Below are 19,207 nucleotides of genomic sequence, written 5' to 3'. Positions count from 1 at the left end.
GATTTTCATTTGTTTCCGAGATAGTTAGGTTTTTCTTTTTAAAAAGTTAATCAAGTTATGTTTGACAACGTTATTCTATATGACAATTTGAAACAAAATGTTAATTAAAGTGATAGTTGTAATTGTTACGAAATAATAAAAATGCCTCACATTTTCAGTCATAGACAATATGGTGTTTGTTTATGGTTTTTGTAATGGTAATACTGTTCGTTCAGTAGAAGAGTATCGACGTCGTTTTCCGAATCGAAAAATTCCTAATAGGCAAGTGTTTCAAACTGTTTTTACACGTGCTGGCGAAAGTGGAATGTTCCCATTGTTTCTGAAAAACAGCAAGGGCTCAGTTTGGAACATGAAGAAAATATTCTGGATGTTGTAGAAAATAATCCAGGGATAAGTAGGCGCATGGCAATGCAATTTGAAATTCCACAAACAATGGTTTGGAAAACATTAAAGCGGCAAGGCTTAAACGCTTTTCATTTGCAGAAAGTACAAAATCTCCAAGAAGGCGATTATCCATTAAGACTACAATTTTGTCAATGGATTCGTGAAAACAGAAGATTACTTAAATGCATATTATTTTCTGATGAAGCTCAATTTACTAGAGATGGAATTAACAATTACCATAATAATCATCGATGGTCGGACGAAAATCCCCATGCCACGCAAGAACACAATTTCCAACATCGGTTTAGTATTAACGTATGGTGCCGCATTCTAAATGATCAGTTGTTTGGTCCTTTTGTGTTGGATGGCCGTTTTACTGGGAAAGGTTATTTACATTTTTTGGAAGACCATTTAGAGAAAATATTGGACGATGTACCTTTGAATATTCTTCCAACATGATGGAGCACCCCCTCATTATTCAAATAATGTGAGGAATTTTCTAAATACGCATTTCGGCGATCGCTGGATTGGCAGAGGAGGCCCGCACCCTTGGCCACCGAGATCACCGGACTTCACTCCCCTAGATTTTTGTCTTTGGGGATGGATGAAGTCCTTAGTTTATGCTAGGAAAGTAGACACAAGGGATGCGCTACTAGATCGTATTCTTAATGCTGCGGCGTTCATTAGAGCGAATCATCGTTCACTGAAATTGGCTACCAGGTCCATTTATAAACGCGCAAATAAGTGGCGGAGTTTTCGAAAATTTAATGTGAATTAATGCTACTTGTTTTTTTGGTTTGATAGTTTAGTAATAAATTTTGCTTTAATTTTGAAATTATTATTGTTCAAAATATCTCAAACAAATGAAAATCGGATTTGAACATATGGGCTTATTTTAGCTTCCTAGACATGTCCTTAAAACCTTTCCATTTCCTCCCGAATCACCCTGTATACAGTGTGTTAGTTAATTGTCGTACCCGTCGTCATCATTGCAAGTATGCAACCAATAACGCGATTTGCGTATTGCCATACGAATACTGTAATATTGGTTGCATACTTGCAATGATGACGTCGGATACGATAATTAATTATCACAGTGTATATATATAGTGAATTATAGTATTATATATATAGATCTGTTAATAGGATTCGTGTAAATGCATAATGTATTTGTGGTTTTTAGTAAGGATATTATCCTAAAAGGCGATTATTGGATGAGACAGTGTTGCAATACCAGGAATGGATTACGTTCGATACGTAAGCTAGTGAATGCGAATACTGGGACATAATCGTGTGCTGACGTAGGTGTGTACGAGTCCATTCATAGCATGAAAACCCTGGCAGGCATTTAGACCGAAATCTGGTTAGAATCGGTGTCGATTGTGCCGAAAGCGCGTCGTAATCCGTAATCCTACGCGTCGTGGATGCAATGATCCGCGGATGTTGCGTCCCATTCAAGGGCGCCCCAAGCGGATGTTTGCCGGCCCGGTCGACAAATATTGGAAATACACAAGGAAGGAATTGACGTATGACGCTCGTGGGAGTTCGCGGTGTACAAAGCAAACGACAAAATAGAGGACGTGTAAGGACGGCTCCTTCGGGAGGATCCATTTGGAATTGCAAAGGAATTTATTTATTCGACTCCTTTTCTGACCTTTCGTGAATTTCAACGAATTCGACTTTGAGCGCCGTTTGAAACGTCGTTTTTACGTGACCTGTTAGGTGGTAATTAAGATGGTCGAATGGATACGGCATCCCGTAGGCACGAGGAAATATTAAATAGGGCGGGGACAAAAGCCCGAGCAGGAAACGCGCAAATCGACGACAAGTGCGGGCGCTCTGGATGTAATTTTAGCAGCTATAGTGAAATAAGTCGCCAGTAATAGGAATTCCATATTTGCACAGCTAACGACGACTAGTGAATCTATTTACCCGCCTTCCTCTCCCTGATAGAGCTTTAATTACACTGTTTTAACCCCCAAACTCGCTCGCTCAATTTATCGTTATCTGATTAAACCCCTCGCCTTTGTATCTTTGCTTTCTGGACCCTTTTGCTTTTGTAGTTACACGAACCCGGTTTAACTATTTCCTTCCTTCTTGACGTAATGAAGTATTTAAATTTGAATAATCTTGTTACAAAAAAAAAAAAAATGAAAAACTTTCTCCCCCTTTTTTAAACTTTATGAATGATCCAATTTTATTCATCGTATGTCTTCATTATAATATGATAGAAGTAGGTAATCATCGCATACGCGATATAAAACAAACTGTGGGTGGGGGAAGGGGTGCCTTGGCGGTTGAAAGGAAAGAGTGAAAGTGGATAAAAGCCCGGAAGGTGGCGGAAAAAAGTTTCTGAAGCGGCCCGAACACCTGTCGGCCGCGTTTTATGATAAAAGCGAAAGTGAACGGCCGAGATGGTGCCGTCGAGGAGGCGTTGCAACGCCTCCGAGGTACACCGTTGACCGGATGGGCCGAACAGCCGCGGCACCTTCACCAAATTTGAGATTTTGGTGAAGGGACGGATAAAAACGGGAAAGGGAAAGGCCGAATGGCCCAGAAAGGGCGCAAGCGTTAGATTTCGGAGGGCCGTACTGCGGAGCTGGAGGACCAGCGAGGGCACCCGGGCACGTGCGTGCGCACTAACTTCATATTGATTTCAGTTCTGCATCTCGCACTCGTCTACGGGAGGCGCGAGAACCACGCAGTCTGACTCTATCGCGGGTCGTAGCTAAAATGGGCAGTCTGCAATCGCGAGTGCAGCCTTTCGCGCTAAGCTAGTAGCAGGAGAAGTTGTTTACCTGCTGTGGGCGTGTGAAGGACCAGTAGCATGACGGCCAAGTCCGGGGGATCCTCGATGGAGACATGAAAAGCGCGCGAAATAGCTAGAATGGTCGCGCGTGAACCCATCTCGTTTTTGGCAGTCGCCTTTTTACTCATCATTATGCCTCCAGGTGAGACTTTGTTGTTTATTTATTTTTTTCAAATTCAATCCTGCGATGGGGTCTCTTATCCCGAACGTATTCATAGTTACTCAGGCACGTTCACCGATTGCCGCCTCGACGTGTTCGTCTTTAAATAATTAAACTTAGGAGGCCACTGCTACGATACCGACTTCGCGTTTCGTTAATAAAAAATTCGAGTCTCCGACGGAAAACCCTCTTCTTAAATATTCACGCCTTACGTGCCTTCGAGCTCTATAAAAAATTAAATTCGTTGTCCGAATTTCAGATTTTTTAAATTTACGTTTAATCTGAAATGTAAATTACGCGGGATGTAATAAACGGCATGTTTATTTTCGCGTCGGACCATTATTATAAATTGATTTCCAGCCTTTGTTTTTAATTTCCTGCTACAAGAAAGACTGGAATTAATTAACTTCCCCTATCTACATAAAATCGTCAATTTAGAATTTAGAAATATGGGTCAATATGGGGTTTTAATAATTAATAATTTATTCCGTTTATTCGCGGGAACAGTTGCTTATTTTGAACCCATTTTGACCAAAGTCGACGTTCGGCGTGGATCAACTTTTGATCCCTCTATTTTCTCTCAACAGACTTCTCGAGCTTTCGCGCGAATCGTTTTCGACGCTCGCAGGGAATTTTCTTAAAAGGTAAAGAGAGATCGAACCACAACTTTAGATCCTGGCGAACCACTTCATTACCTTATCTCTCTTACATACTGAATGCCAAGAAAGTACTTTATAAATGAATCTTAAATTTATTTTGTTTTCGTTTCAAATTTTTGAAAAAAATTTTGAAAGGTGGAGAGAATTGAAGCACGTGTGATAATGTGAACAAATTAAAGTCCTTTGTTCGGTTCCCCTCCCGATGGAAGTGGAAGTCGGAATCGATTTCCAAGGCTTGGAAGATAACTGAATATTTCGTTGACGCGAAAAGCGAAAGGCCCGTCGATCGGTTGACGGTGAGTGAGATCAAAGAGGCAGCACCACCGACAACGAACCCTCGACGCCATCTATATTTCACATCGGCCCGTCAGCGCCAGTTGTTCCCCATAACCCCATATCTTTCCTGGAGAGCGACTTTAATAGTTAACCTCGAAGTTTTCACTCGGCGGAGCACGAGCCCGATCGGGAAATGAAGGCTCTTGAAACAGTCCCAAAAGTAATACCTGCTGCACCGTTCATTAAATTAATTATCCTGCTGCGACCTGGGCCTGTGTCTCGAAGATTTACGGCATCGCATTCAAGCGTACATTTCAACCTAACCCCCCTATATTTATTGACTTAATTTATGAAATATTCATAAACTCTATTATTTCATAAATTTTCTCTTCATTTCAGGATCTCTTCAAGGTCCGCACGAGAAAAGGCTTCTAAACAACCTACTCGGACCGTACAACATCCTCGAAAGACCCGTGGCGAATGAATCCGAACCGTTGGAAGTTAAATTTGGCCTAACGTTGCAGCAAATTATCGATGTGGTTAGTAATATTTTATTTATTTTTATTTACAGTTCATCAAAACTAGCAAATCATTCCTTAGATACATTTAAAATGATATACGAGTTCTTTTTTTAATATATTTTACTTAAATGTTTATCGCCGAAATCAGTTTATGTCATCAATGCAAGTATGCAACCAATATCACACTGAATATATCTGAATACGCAAATCGCGTATTGCAATACCAGCACTGTGATATTGGTTGCATACTTGCAATGATGTATATAAGTTTAGTACGAATATTTATACATGAATTTATATATTGTATATTCGATATTACGGAATTTAATTTATATATAAAATTTAATATTTTCACATGAATCAGAAATTCAATAAAAAACATTCGTTACTCATTCATTGTAGTTCGTGTATTCTCGGAGGTTATTCAATCTGTGACGTGTACTCTCGATGTTGACTAAAGAGGTACGTGCCGTTCCTGAAGCCTTTGGAATGAACTAACTAAAATGGCGTGGAAAATATTTAATTTAGGACCGGAAGTTTACTACCAGATATTTTTATGGATACGCTCTCTCGTATTTTTCACTTATACTTTCAGGTCGTTGACCCCGGTCATAGCTACATCTTTAAGTTTATTTAATTTAAAGTTTGTATAAATTTTATTTGTATCTAAGGATTGATAAATTATAAATTTTTATAAAGAAACGTCGTTGTTTATTAAAAAACGACGATGGTAAATTTCAATTTCGGGGTCAGATGCAATTCAACGATCCTAGAAATGAAAGCGTCAAGTGTCCATTCATATTCTTAAGAAATATGTCAGGATGGGAAAGAAACCCGTGTCGTCCTTTGTCTTGAGGGGTGAAGCAAATGTGGTTAGTTCTTGTTAAATAAGCACTCGTCGAGTTCAAACGGCGCATCAAAGGACCCGCTTGCGCGCGCTTTTGCGTTTTCGCCAACGGAACGAATAAAATATGGAACGTAACGACCGTGCAGGTTGTATATATCTTGTGGTATATATAGTCAAGACGGCTATAAAACGCTGGTAGGTAGAACGATGTTGTTTGAAGGGACGTAAAATTCGTATTGAGGGTTAATTTGCAAACGTCCTACTTGACCTACTATCAGAGCTGTAAAATGCGGAGGGAGACCTGTTAGATTTCCTCGCGAAGGTTACGCCCATCGTATTTTATAAGGCTTTAACTTATGTAAACCTACTGCTGGCGTTTTTCCAATTCGACCGGATAAGCTGGCACACATTTCAATGCGCTTTTATGTTTTCGCACTCCATTTCTCGCCCGCGTTACGGTCGCGCCGGATATAGCTGGCATAGTGTAGTGAGGAAAGGTAAAAGTTCAAAATAGTCAATCGGCTAGAGAAAGTGTAAAATTAAAGAGTTTTTGTAGAATGGCCTCTTCAAAGTTCAGTTAAACCGGATAATACTTGAGCTCGAATTTAAGAGCTAATAACCTCTGTTTTGACCCAATTTATGGAACGAAAGACAAACGTTTTGCGCAAGCGTTACTAACAAATCAGCTGGTTTCTGATCGATGTATGCACGTACACGACTTTATTATGAAATAGAAATCCCTCTTACGTTTGAAACGCCGTATGCATAACAGCTCATCACAACCGATTGCGCTAACGCGGCTCTTGTTTCAGTTTACATTCACAGCATTAACAGATCGATAACAACCGTTCATTACGAATTAAACCCTCGTTTGTAGTTTGCGATGACGTTTACTTTAGGTGATAATTGCAAGTGGAACTAGTAATAATAATTCTGTGGAGATCGATTTGTGGGAAGCTTTAAAGAGGCCATTAATAACGATCGTTAAGGGTTACTGCTCTAAATTAATACTTGTTGTTTACATCAGAATCTAAAAAGTAGTAATCCTTATCTGACGTGACATGAACTAGATTGCATATCAGGTTTTAAAATAATCCGGCATGCAATACTAGTAAGAATGTTTAGATGTGGTGATCGAGTAAGAAGGAGTCATGAGCGAAATTATTTCATCGTATATTTTCCCTGTGTAGGATGAAAAGAATCAGATACTCACGACAAACGCGTGGTTGAATTTGGTAAGTGCCACTGTGATGTACCCAGGCATTGGCGATGTGATAGCAGTACAAACACTACGTGCCCTACGTATTTCTTTTTTTTAGTAGTATTCAATTGGTATCACTAGTGTTTGTCACTGGGCTATGTGGCTATGAACGTGAAACCGTTCCCTTTGGCCAAGGGTCGTCCTTGGACAAAGTGGCGCTGACGTATCGGCCGCGATTCGGACGCGGGGTGCATGTCTTGTCATGTGGACTAACTATCGTTGTTTCCCTTTTGTTGTTTTACCTAGGATGAGAAGAATCAACTCCTTATAACAAATATTTGGCTTTCTTTGGTAAGTGAAAACCAATTAAATAACTAAAAACATACACACACGGCAGTTCGATGATGTCTTCGTTACTACTACTACTACTGCTACCTATTATCTACCTACTATCTATTTTTGTCATATTTACTACTTCCAACCCAACAATATTGACCTTCTTCTAGCTGTACTTCTCGAACCCGAGTCTGACAGATTGTTGCGAATCCCGTAAACTACGTAGACAGTATACATTTGGTCGAATAAGCGGCAACATAGCGTCGATCGCGACGTCACAATTTATAATTTACGCGACCCAAAAACAACGCGCCACCCGGATTATTGTGGAATTATTGACCGATGTCGGTTATTAAAAACGCGTCGTGTAAATTGATTTATCGCAAATTGTACGGCGCGATAAGCTCTTTGTCACCCCGGAGAGCAATTTTTGCCCGCTCGCCGGTCGGCGGAAAGTAAATACTCGTTGTCATGGCACCGAAAACGCAATTATCGGCATTTGATATCCATTATTCCCTGATTTGGTGAATCCACTTTGTGACGTCGCCGCCGTCGTTGTCTTTATTCTACCAGAAGATCTAAATCTAAACCTGGCTGTATCGGTCCTGAACTAGCTGCGAATGTATCCCGTAAGAGTTGAATTTATTATTATTATTAGTGTAATGCGAAACCGATTTGGTAGTGAAAGGTGAAAAGTATAAACGATCCTATGTAAGAAAGACGGTCGCTAGATGTAGTTGTAGACGAGGTTATGATAGGACATCAAAACGATGTGTCACGTCACACTACCGGATTTCCTGCCGTGTGTGTAGCCTTTTAAATTATACTATTAATTACGCTTTATTAACTAATCAAAAAGTCTCCACCGAAGTCGCCCTGCGACGACGGGAAATTCACGAATTTCCCGCACTTTTTTCGGTAAATGTCCTATTTCCCAGACTTTCAGGGCGAAAATTAGAACTTCCCCTCCAATTTCCCTCGTTTCTCCAATTCTCCGAATACCGTCTCTCTTTTTCTCTCTATCTCTCTCCGATGGAATCTAAGACACTTCGATTCGTACATCTAAACTGAAACATATCTGTAAAAGACCACACTAAACATGAACAGCTAAAATGGTGACGACTAAAACTACCTTCCTCGCATGACCCAACCATCTTCTCGGCTTGTCAAGTTGTCGCATGCATTACAAACGCCATTGCTGTGTCACGCTGAACCGGTAAGTACGAACCTTGGCTTTTTTTTATTTTTCTCACTTCAATCTAACACGACTAACATTTTTATTTTTCAACCGACATATCTTTTTGATAAATTTCTTTAGCTTATTTCTTAGGAACTGCAATCCATAGTAATATTCTGAGAAAACAGAAAATTGCCAAGGTTCGTAGTGACAACTTCAAGGGCGGCGAAAAGGCGCATGGTGCTTGTAGATGGCGCTTTGCTTTATCTGGGAATGTTGTTAGCTCCCTCAGCGGCTTGGCAAAATTTTGAAGCTTCCGCTTTCGAGCTCTGCCGACTTCAAAATTTTCCAATACTTCTGAATACGTCGTCGATAGAAGGCGGAGCCAATGCTGAATGCGTTTCTAACCTTTCTTCAGGAATGGAACGACTACAACCTACGCTGGAACGAATCGGAGTATGGTGGTGTCAAAGATCTTCGAATCACGCCGAACAAACTGTGGAAGCCCGACGTGCTTATGTATAACAGGTAACAAGTTTAGTGGAATGCCTGACGTTCGAGCGTCCACACCTATTTCGACAAACGTTTACCTTTCAGTGAGCTTTACTAGCAAAATAATTAAAAAAAGAATTACACGTTGTTTCCCATCGTATTCGTTTAAAATTCGCAAACAGCAGGGAGTTCATTGTTGCATGGTCGTTGTAATCATTCTCAACTAGCCTTTGTTTTGCGATTGTCGGTTGGGAATGATGCCGAACGGGATGTACCTATTCATATTTTAACGGCTAAGAAAAGATCACAATCCGCAAGTTTCGTCGACGGAGACTCACGTCGACGAGGCTAACGGACGTATTTGCTTCATCAATGTGTATGTAGCAAAAGTTGGGGTGGAGTACACTGGCAGCGAGCCGTTGCTGTAGGCCACAGCTAGATTCCGACCTTCTGGAGTCGAAAATATACTATTGATACCTAATTTACGTACCGATATCGGCAATCGATGTTTTCTTTCTAGGAAGGTAACAATATGAATCCTTCGACTCTTGTTTGGCCGGAAAGACCACCAAAACTCTCTCTATAACAGCACGACGTAAAATAACCGAACTAAAAGACCCCCTCTCAGCTAAACGACTTGAGATAAAAACCAGAATTTTTAAACTATACTGTCGCGCGTATTAATCAATAACTACTTAAATAAGCCCTAACGCTAATCAGCTAATTAACCAACCTCTAAAATAATCAACAACATATAATTCTCGTCGAGGAGAACGAGCCTACATGGTATATTTAGCGTGGTTACTGCACATGTGCTCTCAGTTGCCCAACTTCACAAGCAAAAGGGTTAAACGATTGATTTGAGCATTGGTTAGATCAAATACGATCAGAAAATAAGAAGAATACAGGGTCTGATGAGGAATTTTCCTTTCTCGTGTCGTCAAAAAAGTAAGTTTTGTGTTTATTGTTAAATATATGCTTTCATATTGATTCATTTTTACACGGATAAAAATCGTATAAAGAAGCCGAAGTAAATAAAAATACTAGCTCGGAAAATCGGGGACGGGTTCTCTGGGGACGGAGTCGGTAGTAAAATAAAATCTGGATCCACGATACTACCGCAAGCTGGTTGTTTCTCGAATTTCAAGGGGATTTCCGTTGACCGTTTCCTCATATTCGCGAAATCTCGAATCTATTGTTATCGCATCTCTTGTGCTATATAAAGCGAATTATATTAAAGCATTTAGTAATCAAACATTTTTGAATTTATATTGAGTGTTGATTGGAAGATTCCTCATTGCTCAAATTGATCCGTACTGCGTTCTACTAGATGTAACTCCTGTTGTGCGATGCTAAGTGTTGATTATTGAAGATAAGTGGATGATTGTTGCATGAGATGTTGATCCGATGACAAACGCGCGCGGGGCCCCCTTTTTCGGTACAAGCTCACGACTGTACGCAGCACCGTCCAATGCTTGCCTGCGACACAGTACTTAACGATTTGTGTTATTATGAAGTGCTGATGAGGGTTTCGATGGGACATTCCAAACAAACGTTGTGGTCAAACATAACGGCAGCTGCTTGTACGTCCCTCCGGGGATCTTCAAGAGCACATGCAAGATAGACATTACGTGGTTCCCCTTTGATGACCAACATTGTGACATGAAGTTTGGTAGTTGGACCTATGACGGCAACCAGGTATTGCTGTAATGTTTACATGTTCTCTGTGCCCAATACTACCCACACTCACACGCGCGCATTCCACCAGTCGCCATTTCAACATTAACACGCCACTTACGCATTTTTCGTCAATTACGTTGGCTCACCGACAGTCTTAATTGATACGGTTACTCACTAATTGATACACTGTAGGGACGAGTACACATCAAAGACTATTTTATAACCCAGACTAGACAGATTATAACATACCGTAGGCAAAATATCTATCTATTTTGTCTACGGAACAATATACAATAACAGAATAGAATTAGTGCACGCAAATCTAACAGCGGCGACTATGTTAATGTTAGCTCTAGATTAGGCTCTCACTCATTGATCTTAACCGGGCTGCGTGAGATAAACAATGATAACAAATAAAAATTTTAATCTCACCAGTTTGGATTTGGTCACGTTGTGTTGTATATTTACCGCGAATTCAAAGTAGTCATTTTATTTCGACAAGACGAACTTAATTGTAACTACATTAATCGTCGTTGTCGAAGCATAATGACTCGTTAGGTTACACACTACGAACACAAGCTAGTCACAGGAGGAACCATGTGACTATATCATATAGATTTGCTATTTTGCATGGAGCACCTGTATATTTGATTTCTCTGGTACTGACTTTGGTGCATTCCCGTTTTTCAAATCAATCCAATTAAATCCCAACCAAAAATTTCGCATTCCCGCAACGAGCCGAAGTCGTTACCAGAGGAATTATCGTGAATTTGCTTCTGGTAGGGCTGTACAAAACCTGACTAAGCTAAAAAGAAAACAACAAATGAGGCCGGAAAGAATCGGGCAACCCGATTACGTTAGGCGGATTACATCCCGTTTTTATTTATATATTTTTTTTATAGTTTAGACTAAGTTGTTCAAGTACACACACGAAAACAAAACATAAACACACGCAGGGGGTCAAAAAATAAATAAAAAAATAACGTTTTGAAATGAAGAAAAATTAAAATGCCCTTTAAAGTAAATTCGAACAAGACATAAATGAAGAGGCTGACGAGATAGTGTTGGAGGGTGGCGTAATCAAGCATCTCGTAGGCCTAGTATTTATCCCAGAAAAATAAACCCCTGGAGGATCTTTCTCCAGTTTTTTCTCCGGTAAATATCAAGCCTTAAAGAGCTCGGCTACGCTTCGCCTTGAACAAGTGTTGGTGTAGTAGAATGCCGTATTTTGCAATTTCCAACGAGAAAGCATATAGATCTTTATAGAACGTTTTGAATTCCTAACCTAATTCTATCTGAGTTTAGTGTAGAAATGCAAACGTTAAATATAGCTCTAATTTTATCAGTAATCTACTGCATCAATAACAAGTGAGGTAATTAAATGGGAGTTCTCGTAATCTAAAATGTAATGTGTTCAAAAAAAGCGTGCATGGTATTGAGTCGAATTGATTGGAAGTTTTTGGGAATAATTATTTTTATCTTATTGGAACAAATTGGGCATGGTGCATGTGTGTATTTTCTCGTTTTATATATATATATATTTCTTAAAAGTAACAATCCGTTTATAATTGTTACTAAAACGTTTTATCGGCTAACTATAACGACTATAGTTTGAAACGAAATTTGACATTTTCTTACGTCCTCGAACGCATGCCCCTCCCCCTCGTCTGGTTTCAATCTTATCTCGTAGATGTCTCTCCAGGAGCAATGAAACGAATAGGCGTGTTGTCTGTCGATGTCTCAGTAGTGTCTTTCAGCCTTCTGTTACGAAACCACACGGCAAGTTTACTCCGATCCCCTTTTAATACTTGCCGGTGAGCCACGCAAACGTGAGTTTGCCCATTCCACATTATTTACATTACCACGTAGATGTCCTAAGCATGATCACTTAATGTCGGACACGCCTAGCGCTTGCATGCTGTCGCTAGCAAATCCTGGCGGGGAGTACATGATCAAGTTTTGTGCAGCTGGACCTTGTTCTCAACTCAGAGGATGGCGGAGACCTTTCAGACTTCATCACGAACGGCGAATGGTATCTCATAGGTACGTCATCGTCCGTCATCATCAATAGTGAATATTGTTTTTAAACCGAAATGAGTTGTTGATAAATAATGTTTTTTTTTGAGACGTCAATACTCATTTCGGTAGTTATTTGGTTATAGGTGTTGTTGAAACAATTGAATAGTGGGTAAAAATGACGAGGTCGTTATATTTTATAGGAATGCCGGGCAAGAAGAACACCATAGTGTACCAGTGCTGCCCCGAGCCTTACGTGGATGTAACGTTCACAATCCAGATACGCCGGCGCACGTTGTACTACTTCTTCAACCTGATAGTTCCTTGCGTGCTGATTTCCTCGATGGCGTTGCTGGGCTTCACGCTGCCGCCCGATTCGGGCGAGAAGCTCACACTAGGTACATGCTCGAGTGTCGTATTTGTTGTGCCTTGCACTCCTGTTTGTGTGGGTGCCGCTTGACCACACTGGCCACGCTAATATTACTTCACGCGCAATGCGGCGTCACACACTCAAAAACACCCAATAAGACATCTACCGACCACACAAGACTACATCGAGAGCCGGTTGCTGCAGCGGCGGACGCAAACACTTTCAAAAATGCGAAAATCTTTATTGCAGGTGTCACCATACTTCTTTCATTGACAGTATTTCTCAACCTAGTAGCAGAAAAGATACCGACTACGTCTGATGCGGTCCCGTTGATAGGTATGCTTGGAAGTGGAGGCATCGTGTGTATTGACAGCCCTGTGTCCCTGTGGACCGCCTGTTGATACTTGGAGGGCCACGACGTTGCATGCATTTTTCGATCGAACTCCTTAATTACCTCCCCATTTGTCTTATTGGCTCACAATTATTTTCTTGACGTAGATAGACGTTGGATAGCGTTGGATAGCGTCGACGTCCAGCCTCGACAACACGAATCTTCATTCCAATCATTTACCAAGCAGGCTAATAAACACCTCACGATGCAGTATTTGCTCACCGTTTACTTTATTCCGTATATTTATCGTTTGTGTGTTCCCTCTTAGCTATTTCGTTTCCCTCATGCGATCCGATCGAAGTTTTCGTATCAACATTCAAGACACGCTTCATTGTAGATTTCGAACGATTTCGTCAACATGTTTTTATTTAATTTATCAGCCATCTGTTTAATTTTTCAAGGACCAACCAGAAACTCCAAGTGAGCAAATACTGAGACGGTAAGTGTTTCGTAAAACGGCGCGAAGAAGTTTGAGCGTAGAAGAAAACGGAGAATGATGGGTGAAGTTCGTGTTGGTCGGGATAGTAGAAACCGTACACCTGTAGCCGTATTCAAGCTGTGTTCTGTTGCAGGAGTGACCATCTTGCTATCGTTGACTGTGTTCCTGAACCTCGTGGCAGAAACTTTGCCCCAAGTATCTGATGCCATTCCTTTGTTAGGTACCAACCGTTGTTTGTCTGACCTGCCTGTGCTGACTACATCCTCAGTGCTGCCTGATGAGATGCGTACCATTATGTGTATATGTGATTGTCTGTCCACCGGGAGCCAGCTTCAGCGCTGACGGTTACTCGTAATCGATGCGATCAAAGAAGAAATGTTTTGGGGCAGCCGGTGTGGGTGGGAGGGGGCCGGGGGCGGAGTGCTGTCGCGCGATTCGAGAAGTGGGAGATAAAGAAACAATTCGGTCGCAAAACATTTCCTCTTTGGATCGCGTGGGACAAGCCGGATACTTGGAGAGGACTCGTGTTGACGCGGCACAGGTCACAGGTCAGACCTCGCGTGATGCAAGATCTGTTGCAGGTGTCACTATCCTGCTCTCACAGACCGTTTTCTCACTCCTGGTTGCGCACGTTATTACACAGACCTCGGACGCTGTGCCACTCATAGGTTAGAGTCACGGAATTCAAATTACCTAATTGCCTTTTGCCTTGCCGACGGCGCGACTTTTGCATGGCGCGGCAAGTCGCGGGGGTACCACTTCTTAACAGCACTTCGCCTACCTGTAACCACAAGCTACACGACTAGTGCTTTTTAGATCTACTCGAAATGCGACTACTCTGACTGCCCCAAAACTATTTCAAATCGCCCTTCCTGCTTAACGCGCCAGTCTACTCATCTTTTTTACCAAAACTTGTTGACGTTGATTGATAAGGAATGCTATCTTTACGACTAAGGTAATGTACTCTATTAGCTATCCCTTTAATTACTTTAATAGTTTCCTCTTCTATCTTAAGATCTTACTTTCTCTTACTAAAATTTCAAATTCACCATATTTTACGCGGTGTAAATAAGTATTAAACAATTTAGAATATTTAGATGAATGCTAAACATCGCCGCATGACAAATGTTTAATTGTCTTATTACCAAACCAGCGCTTTCGCCAAAATTTTGCCGAACCGAAAGATGATCCACGAGATATAACGCGTAAATTAATTAAACCTATTGTGCAGACGCGGCCTCCCAGATTATCGCGAATGATAAATTGCGAACTGGGTTCTCGGTAAGGATCGAATTCGGGCCCTTTTGTAACCCTATCATCAGTTGCCTGAAACAACTTCGTGCGCCCGACTGTTAGGAATAATAGATGACATCTAATTTTTAAAGGGCGACTTCCCGGAATCTTCATTAAGCCGAAGGTTCGGGGAATTCTTTCAAATTTAGTTTTTCATTAAACTAACTATCCATTCATTTAGAGAATAATTGTATTTTAAAATGGATGGTTGGTCGCTTAAGTTTTGGTGAGAGATGAGTAAAGAACAATAATAACGCGAGTGCCGTTAGGCTGGAAGGTCTTAGCGCTTAAGTTTTAGTGGGTGAGGATGTTGAATTTAGTAATGCGGGTTAGTTTTTGAGGGAGGGATGCGGGTGCAACGACCGAGGCTAAACTGTAACTAGTAAAGTAACACTAACATGAAACTGATAATCGCTGTGAACATGTAGCTTCATGTTCCAAAGACGTCCTGTTCCTTAAGACCCGTTCCGCTTGTACTTCTGGATGCCGTGTTGCAGGACGTGCCATGCAAAGCCAAGAGGGGAACGACCAAACCTCCAAGTATCAAATGGCTCTGTCCTCTACGAGTATCTAATCTGTATGTTTTGTTGTTGATATGTTTGATTTCCCTATTACTGTTCGTACTCTTTTCCGTTCTTTCTTTATTACTACTATCATTATGATTTCTCTCTGCAAGGGATCCGTATTGCAATGGACCAATCTCCGGCCTTTGATGCGTCACCCAGAGGTTAACCGATGCAAAACGGACGCCCTGTAATACGATTCGTTACCTCCTCGTCAAGATACGTATATATATATATATATTAACACGAACACGCTTAAACGTATCAGATTAAACAACTGTCGCCTAAACCGCCCGTCAATCACGTTGTAAACTAACTAAAGCCGACTCATAATTCAACGTTGGCGAGCTGTGCTTGTTTGAGTGCGAGATTCAGCAATGCCAATAACGCACAGCTTCGAGCCAACGATAAACTAGCAATTAAAACGAATGAACACCGCCATCCGTACAAACAGTTTACGCTTTCGCTTGTCCTCTTCGTCTTTTCTAAGGCTTTCATCCCATCTCAACACCCGTTAAACCGATCTAAAAGCAATCTGATTAAATTAATTGAATCGCGCTAACAACAAAAAAGAGGTAGATTCGTGGCTTGTGGGCCACGAATTTACCACTATACCTCGGCCGGACTTCAGCCCTTGCGTTCTTTGAGGAGGGTACGAGTATCGCGACGTTAGTGTCCGACTGTTTATGTGTAGTAACGTTTGTGTATCTCGAGCGAATTGGAGCGACTGGGCGTTTCTGAAACGAGGATGCGTGTTTCTGCTTGGCGACTGCGTGCAGTAGCGATCCCGGCCCCGTTTTCGTCGTAGTGTCGTAGTTTAGTCTCCTTTTCCGCCGACCTTTAAACGCGACCACCAGCCAGAAAGCAGACTGTGACGCGGCGCGCGTTTCAGGTACCTACTTCAACTGCATCATGTTCATGGTCGCATCGTCGGTGGTCCTCACCGTAGTGGTCCTCAACTACCATCATCGTACGGCCGATATTCACGAAATGCCGCAATGGGTGAGTTAAGTGCAATGGTGTTGTTTAATTAAGAAAGGTACATACGATTCTTTTCAGATTAAAACGGTGTTCCTGCAATGGCTACCATGGATTTTGGGAATGAGCAGACCTGGGAAGAAGATAACGAGGAAGACAATACTAATGAATAGCCGCATGAAGGAATTGGAATTGAAGGAAAGGTCGTCGAAGAGTTTGTTGGCGAACGTTTTGGATATCGACGATGATTTCCGCAACCTTCCCGGGGGGAATAACGCCTCGATGACGACGAGCCTTGGCACGGCGTTCATGCGACATCCAACGACTATTGAAGAGGCAGCGGTGCCGAGCTCCGGCACGCAGAGGGACCTGCAGAACATCTTGAGGGAGTTGCAGTTTATCACCAACAGGATGAAGAAGGCGGATGAAGAGGCGGAGGTGATAAGCGATTGGAAGTTCGCTGCAATGGTGGTCGACCGCTTCTGTCTGATCATATTCACTTTGTTTACCATCATCGCGACGGTGGCGGTGCTGCTGTCGGCGCCGCACATCATTGTCCAGTAGGGACAAAGCCTACAATCACGCAGTTTTCAATACTATTTTATAGTACTGCTAGATAGACTATGAACGTTTACTGTGATACAATTGCAGCGTATCGTTTTGGCACAGCAGCAATGTGCCTTCCATGTGGAACATTCACAAGCTGTTGAACAACTAAGGGGCGAGCGTGCGTGCGCCGTGCGACCGCTTCATATCACCGGAACACGAGCCGAAACGTACCGCATCCGCACCGAATCAAATCGAATCGACCCGAAATGAACAGAGCGCCAGCGACGAGACCCGTACGGCGCACGCGCGGCCGCCTTTTGTTAGCCCATTGATACAAATAAAAGGTGTCCACCTATATTTAAAAGGAAATAAAAAAAATGTGATGAACTTCGCAAACTAATTATAAATCTTTTAATTATATGAGTTATAGAAAAAAAATGAAGATTAAATAGAATATATTATATAAAAAAAGAAATCCGAAGTTGCGGGTAAGTTGCGCTATGCGCATGTTTTATATACATTGGTGAGGAGGCATTAAGATGCACGTTGTTATATATATCTCGGTACCTTTTTTTGTATGTCAGGGCCGGACCTTACCTGATGTAAGCTCTTAATGCCACCTCCGCACGTGTCTCAACAGGCGTTGTGTGCCCGACTCGCTATTTATATCGCAAAATGTAGTTATATATAAATATATCGAAACAAAACGTCTTCTATGTATAGTTGATTCGTTCTTTTTATACGGTATAGCGACAACAAAAAACAAACAAAACAAGACGAGCACACACTGTCTGCGTTTTATATCATATACCATTTTTAATATCATATTTAATAAAAAAAAAAAAACTTCGAATTTTTCATTACTATGCAAGTTTCTATACCATAAAGGTTAAGGGGCCGCGAGGCCCGTTTAATAATAAACAATAACATTGTTTACTGGATAATAATGAAGTAACTTAACAGATAGAATTTAATACGATTTTAATAAAAATGAAAGAACAAATGAAAAAACAAAAATGTTTCTTTGGGCATTTTACAAAAGCATAGAGCGAGGAATCGTACGGATTTACAAGCGACAATTTACCGAACCGCTTTATTAATCATATTTTCATTTCAAGATTTTTAGTTCATCTACCTACAAAGCATTTTACATTTCATTTAAATGTTAATTTAGGTCTCGGGTTACGGTGGCTTGTAACTGCGTTACGGTTACTCTATATCGTGTTGGTTTACTTGGCGAATTTGGGTTTAAAATAAGATCGATGAAAGAACACTAATTCGCCTGTTGCTGCCGCTGCCGTTTATGGTAAACGGCCCAAATCATTTTTTAAGTTTCGCTTTCGTGTCTGCCCCCTTCGGCGCCCCGTCTCTGTGTCCTTCCCCTCCCGCGAAACTGTTCACCAACCTCAAAAAAGGCGAGCACAAACCCACCCAGGCGTGAATGTGACCACCGAGCGAATGCGTAGCGTAGCGAAAACCGCATATGTCCGTTCTTGTAGTTGTCGATAGCGTGGCAATGATGTTGTAGTGATTCTTTAGCGTTTAATATACTAGCGTAACGTTCTCCCGATTTCCCGAGCGCTTTTTTTATTTGTATTCGTGATTGAGGAACATATACATAAGATATATATACACAGAAAAATGCCAAAAAAAAAAATAAATAAGATACACTCGAAAACTATTGTATAACAATTTATGCTCAAAAGAATTATTGAAGTTGTTCATTTGCTGTTATATTTTATTATGAGGCGTTTCTCGATGCTGGTATAAATAGGTGAACTTTGTTGAATAAATGTACATTGTATGGTTGAAAACAATAAATGCAGGATATTCAGTTTTTCCTTTAGTTTTATTTCCCGTTTTTTATCATTATTAATATATATCTCATTCGGAGTATAAAATCGTTATCGACACAATATTGTTGACCTACATTTCATTGTGGCGACCTCAATATTGATCGCCCCCTCACATTGAATAACGCCGCATTCAATTCTCGTATTAGTTCTTATCAATGAAAAATATGAATGAATACATTTATGTACTCAAATTACATACTAACGTCGCCA

General features: G+C 41.1%; 1 protein-coding gene across 18 annotated transcripts; it reads left to right on the top strand.

Annotated features, from left to right (window-relative positions):
* Nucleotides 1–3,040: 3,040 nt before the first annotated feature.
* Nucleotides 3,041–18,980, top strand: LOC111425486 (nicotinic acetylcholine receptor alpha6). Of its 18 annotated transcripts, XM_023059536.2 has the most exons (12): nt 3,041–3,335; nt 4,688–4,827; nt 6,847–6,891; nt 7,164–7,208; nt 8,789–8,898; nt 10,380–10,560; nt 12,510–12,585; nt 12,762–12,956; nt 13,178–13,264; nt 13,892–13,978; nt 16,507–16,616; nt 16,674–18,980. In XM_023059536.2, exons 1-12 carry the CDS (start codon nt 3,272–3,274, stop codon nt 17,154–17,156), a joined length of 1,623 nt encoding a protein of 540 aa, XP_022915304.1. In that variant the 5' UTR covers nt 3,041–3,271; the 3' UTR covers nt 17,157–18,980. The 18 variants fall into 18 exon arrangements, with proteins under 18 accessions (XP_022915304.1, XP_022915306.1, XP_022915308.1 ...); XM_023059538.2 differs by lacking the exon at nt 7,164–7,208 and having other exon boundaries at nt 3,042–3,335; XM_023059540.2 differs by lacking the exon at nt 13,892–13,978 and having other exon boundaries at nt 3,042–3,335.
* Nucleotides 18,981–19,207: the final 227 nt, after the last annotated feature.

This window comes from Onthophagus taurus, chromosome 8 (assembly GCF_036711975.1).
Source record: "Onthophagus taurus isolate NC chromosome 8, IU_Otau_3.0, whole genome shotgun sequence".
NCBI lineage: Eukaryota > Metazoa > Arthropoda > Insecta > Coleoptera > Scarabaeidae > Onthophagus > Onthophagus taurus.
The sequence above is the reverse complement of the archived record's forward strand: the minus strand, read 5'-3'. Positions and strand labels throughout refer to the sequence as shown.

Coding starts and splice junctions, on each gene's coding strand:
- LOC111425486 (XM_023059536.2), top strand. CDS start 3,272: ATGGTCGCGCGTGAACCCATCTCGTTTTTGGCAGTCGCCTTTTTACTC. Junction 6,892..7,163: donor CAAACGCGTGGTTGAATTTG/GTAAGTGCCACT, acceptor TGTTTTACCTAG/GATGAGAAGAATCAACTCCT. Junction 10,561..12,509: donor GGACCTATGACGGCAACCAG/GTATTGCTGTAA, acceptor AGTTTTGTGCAG/CTGGACCTTGTTCTCAACTC.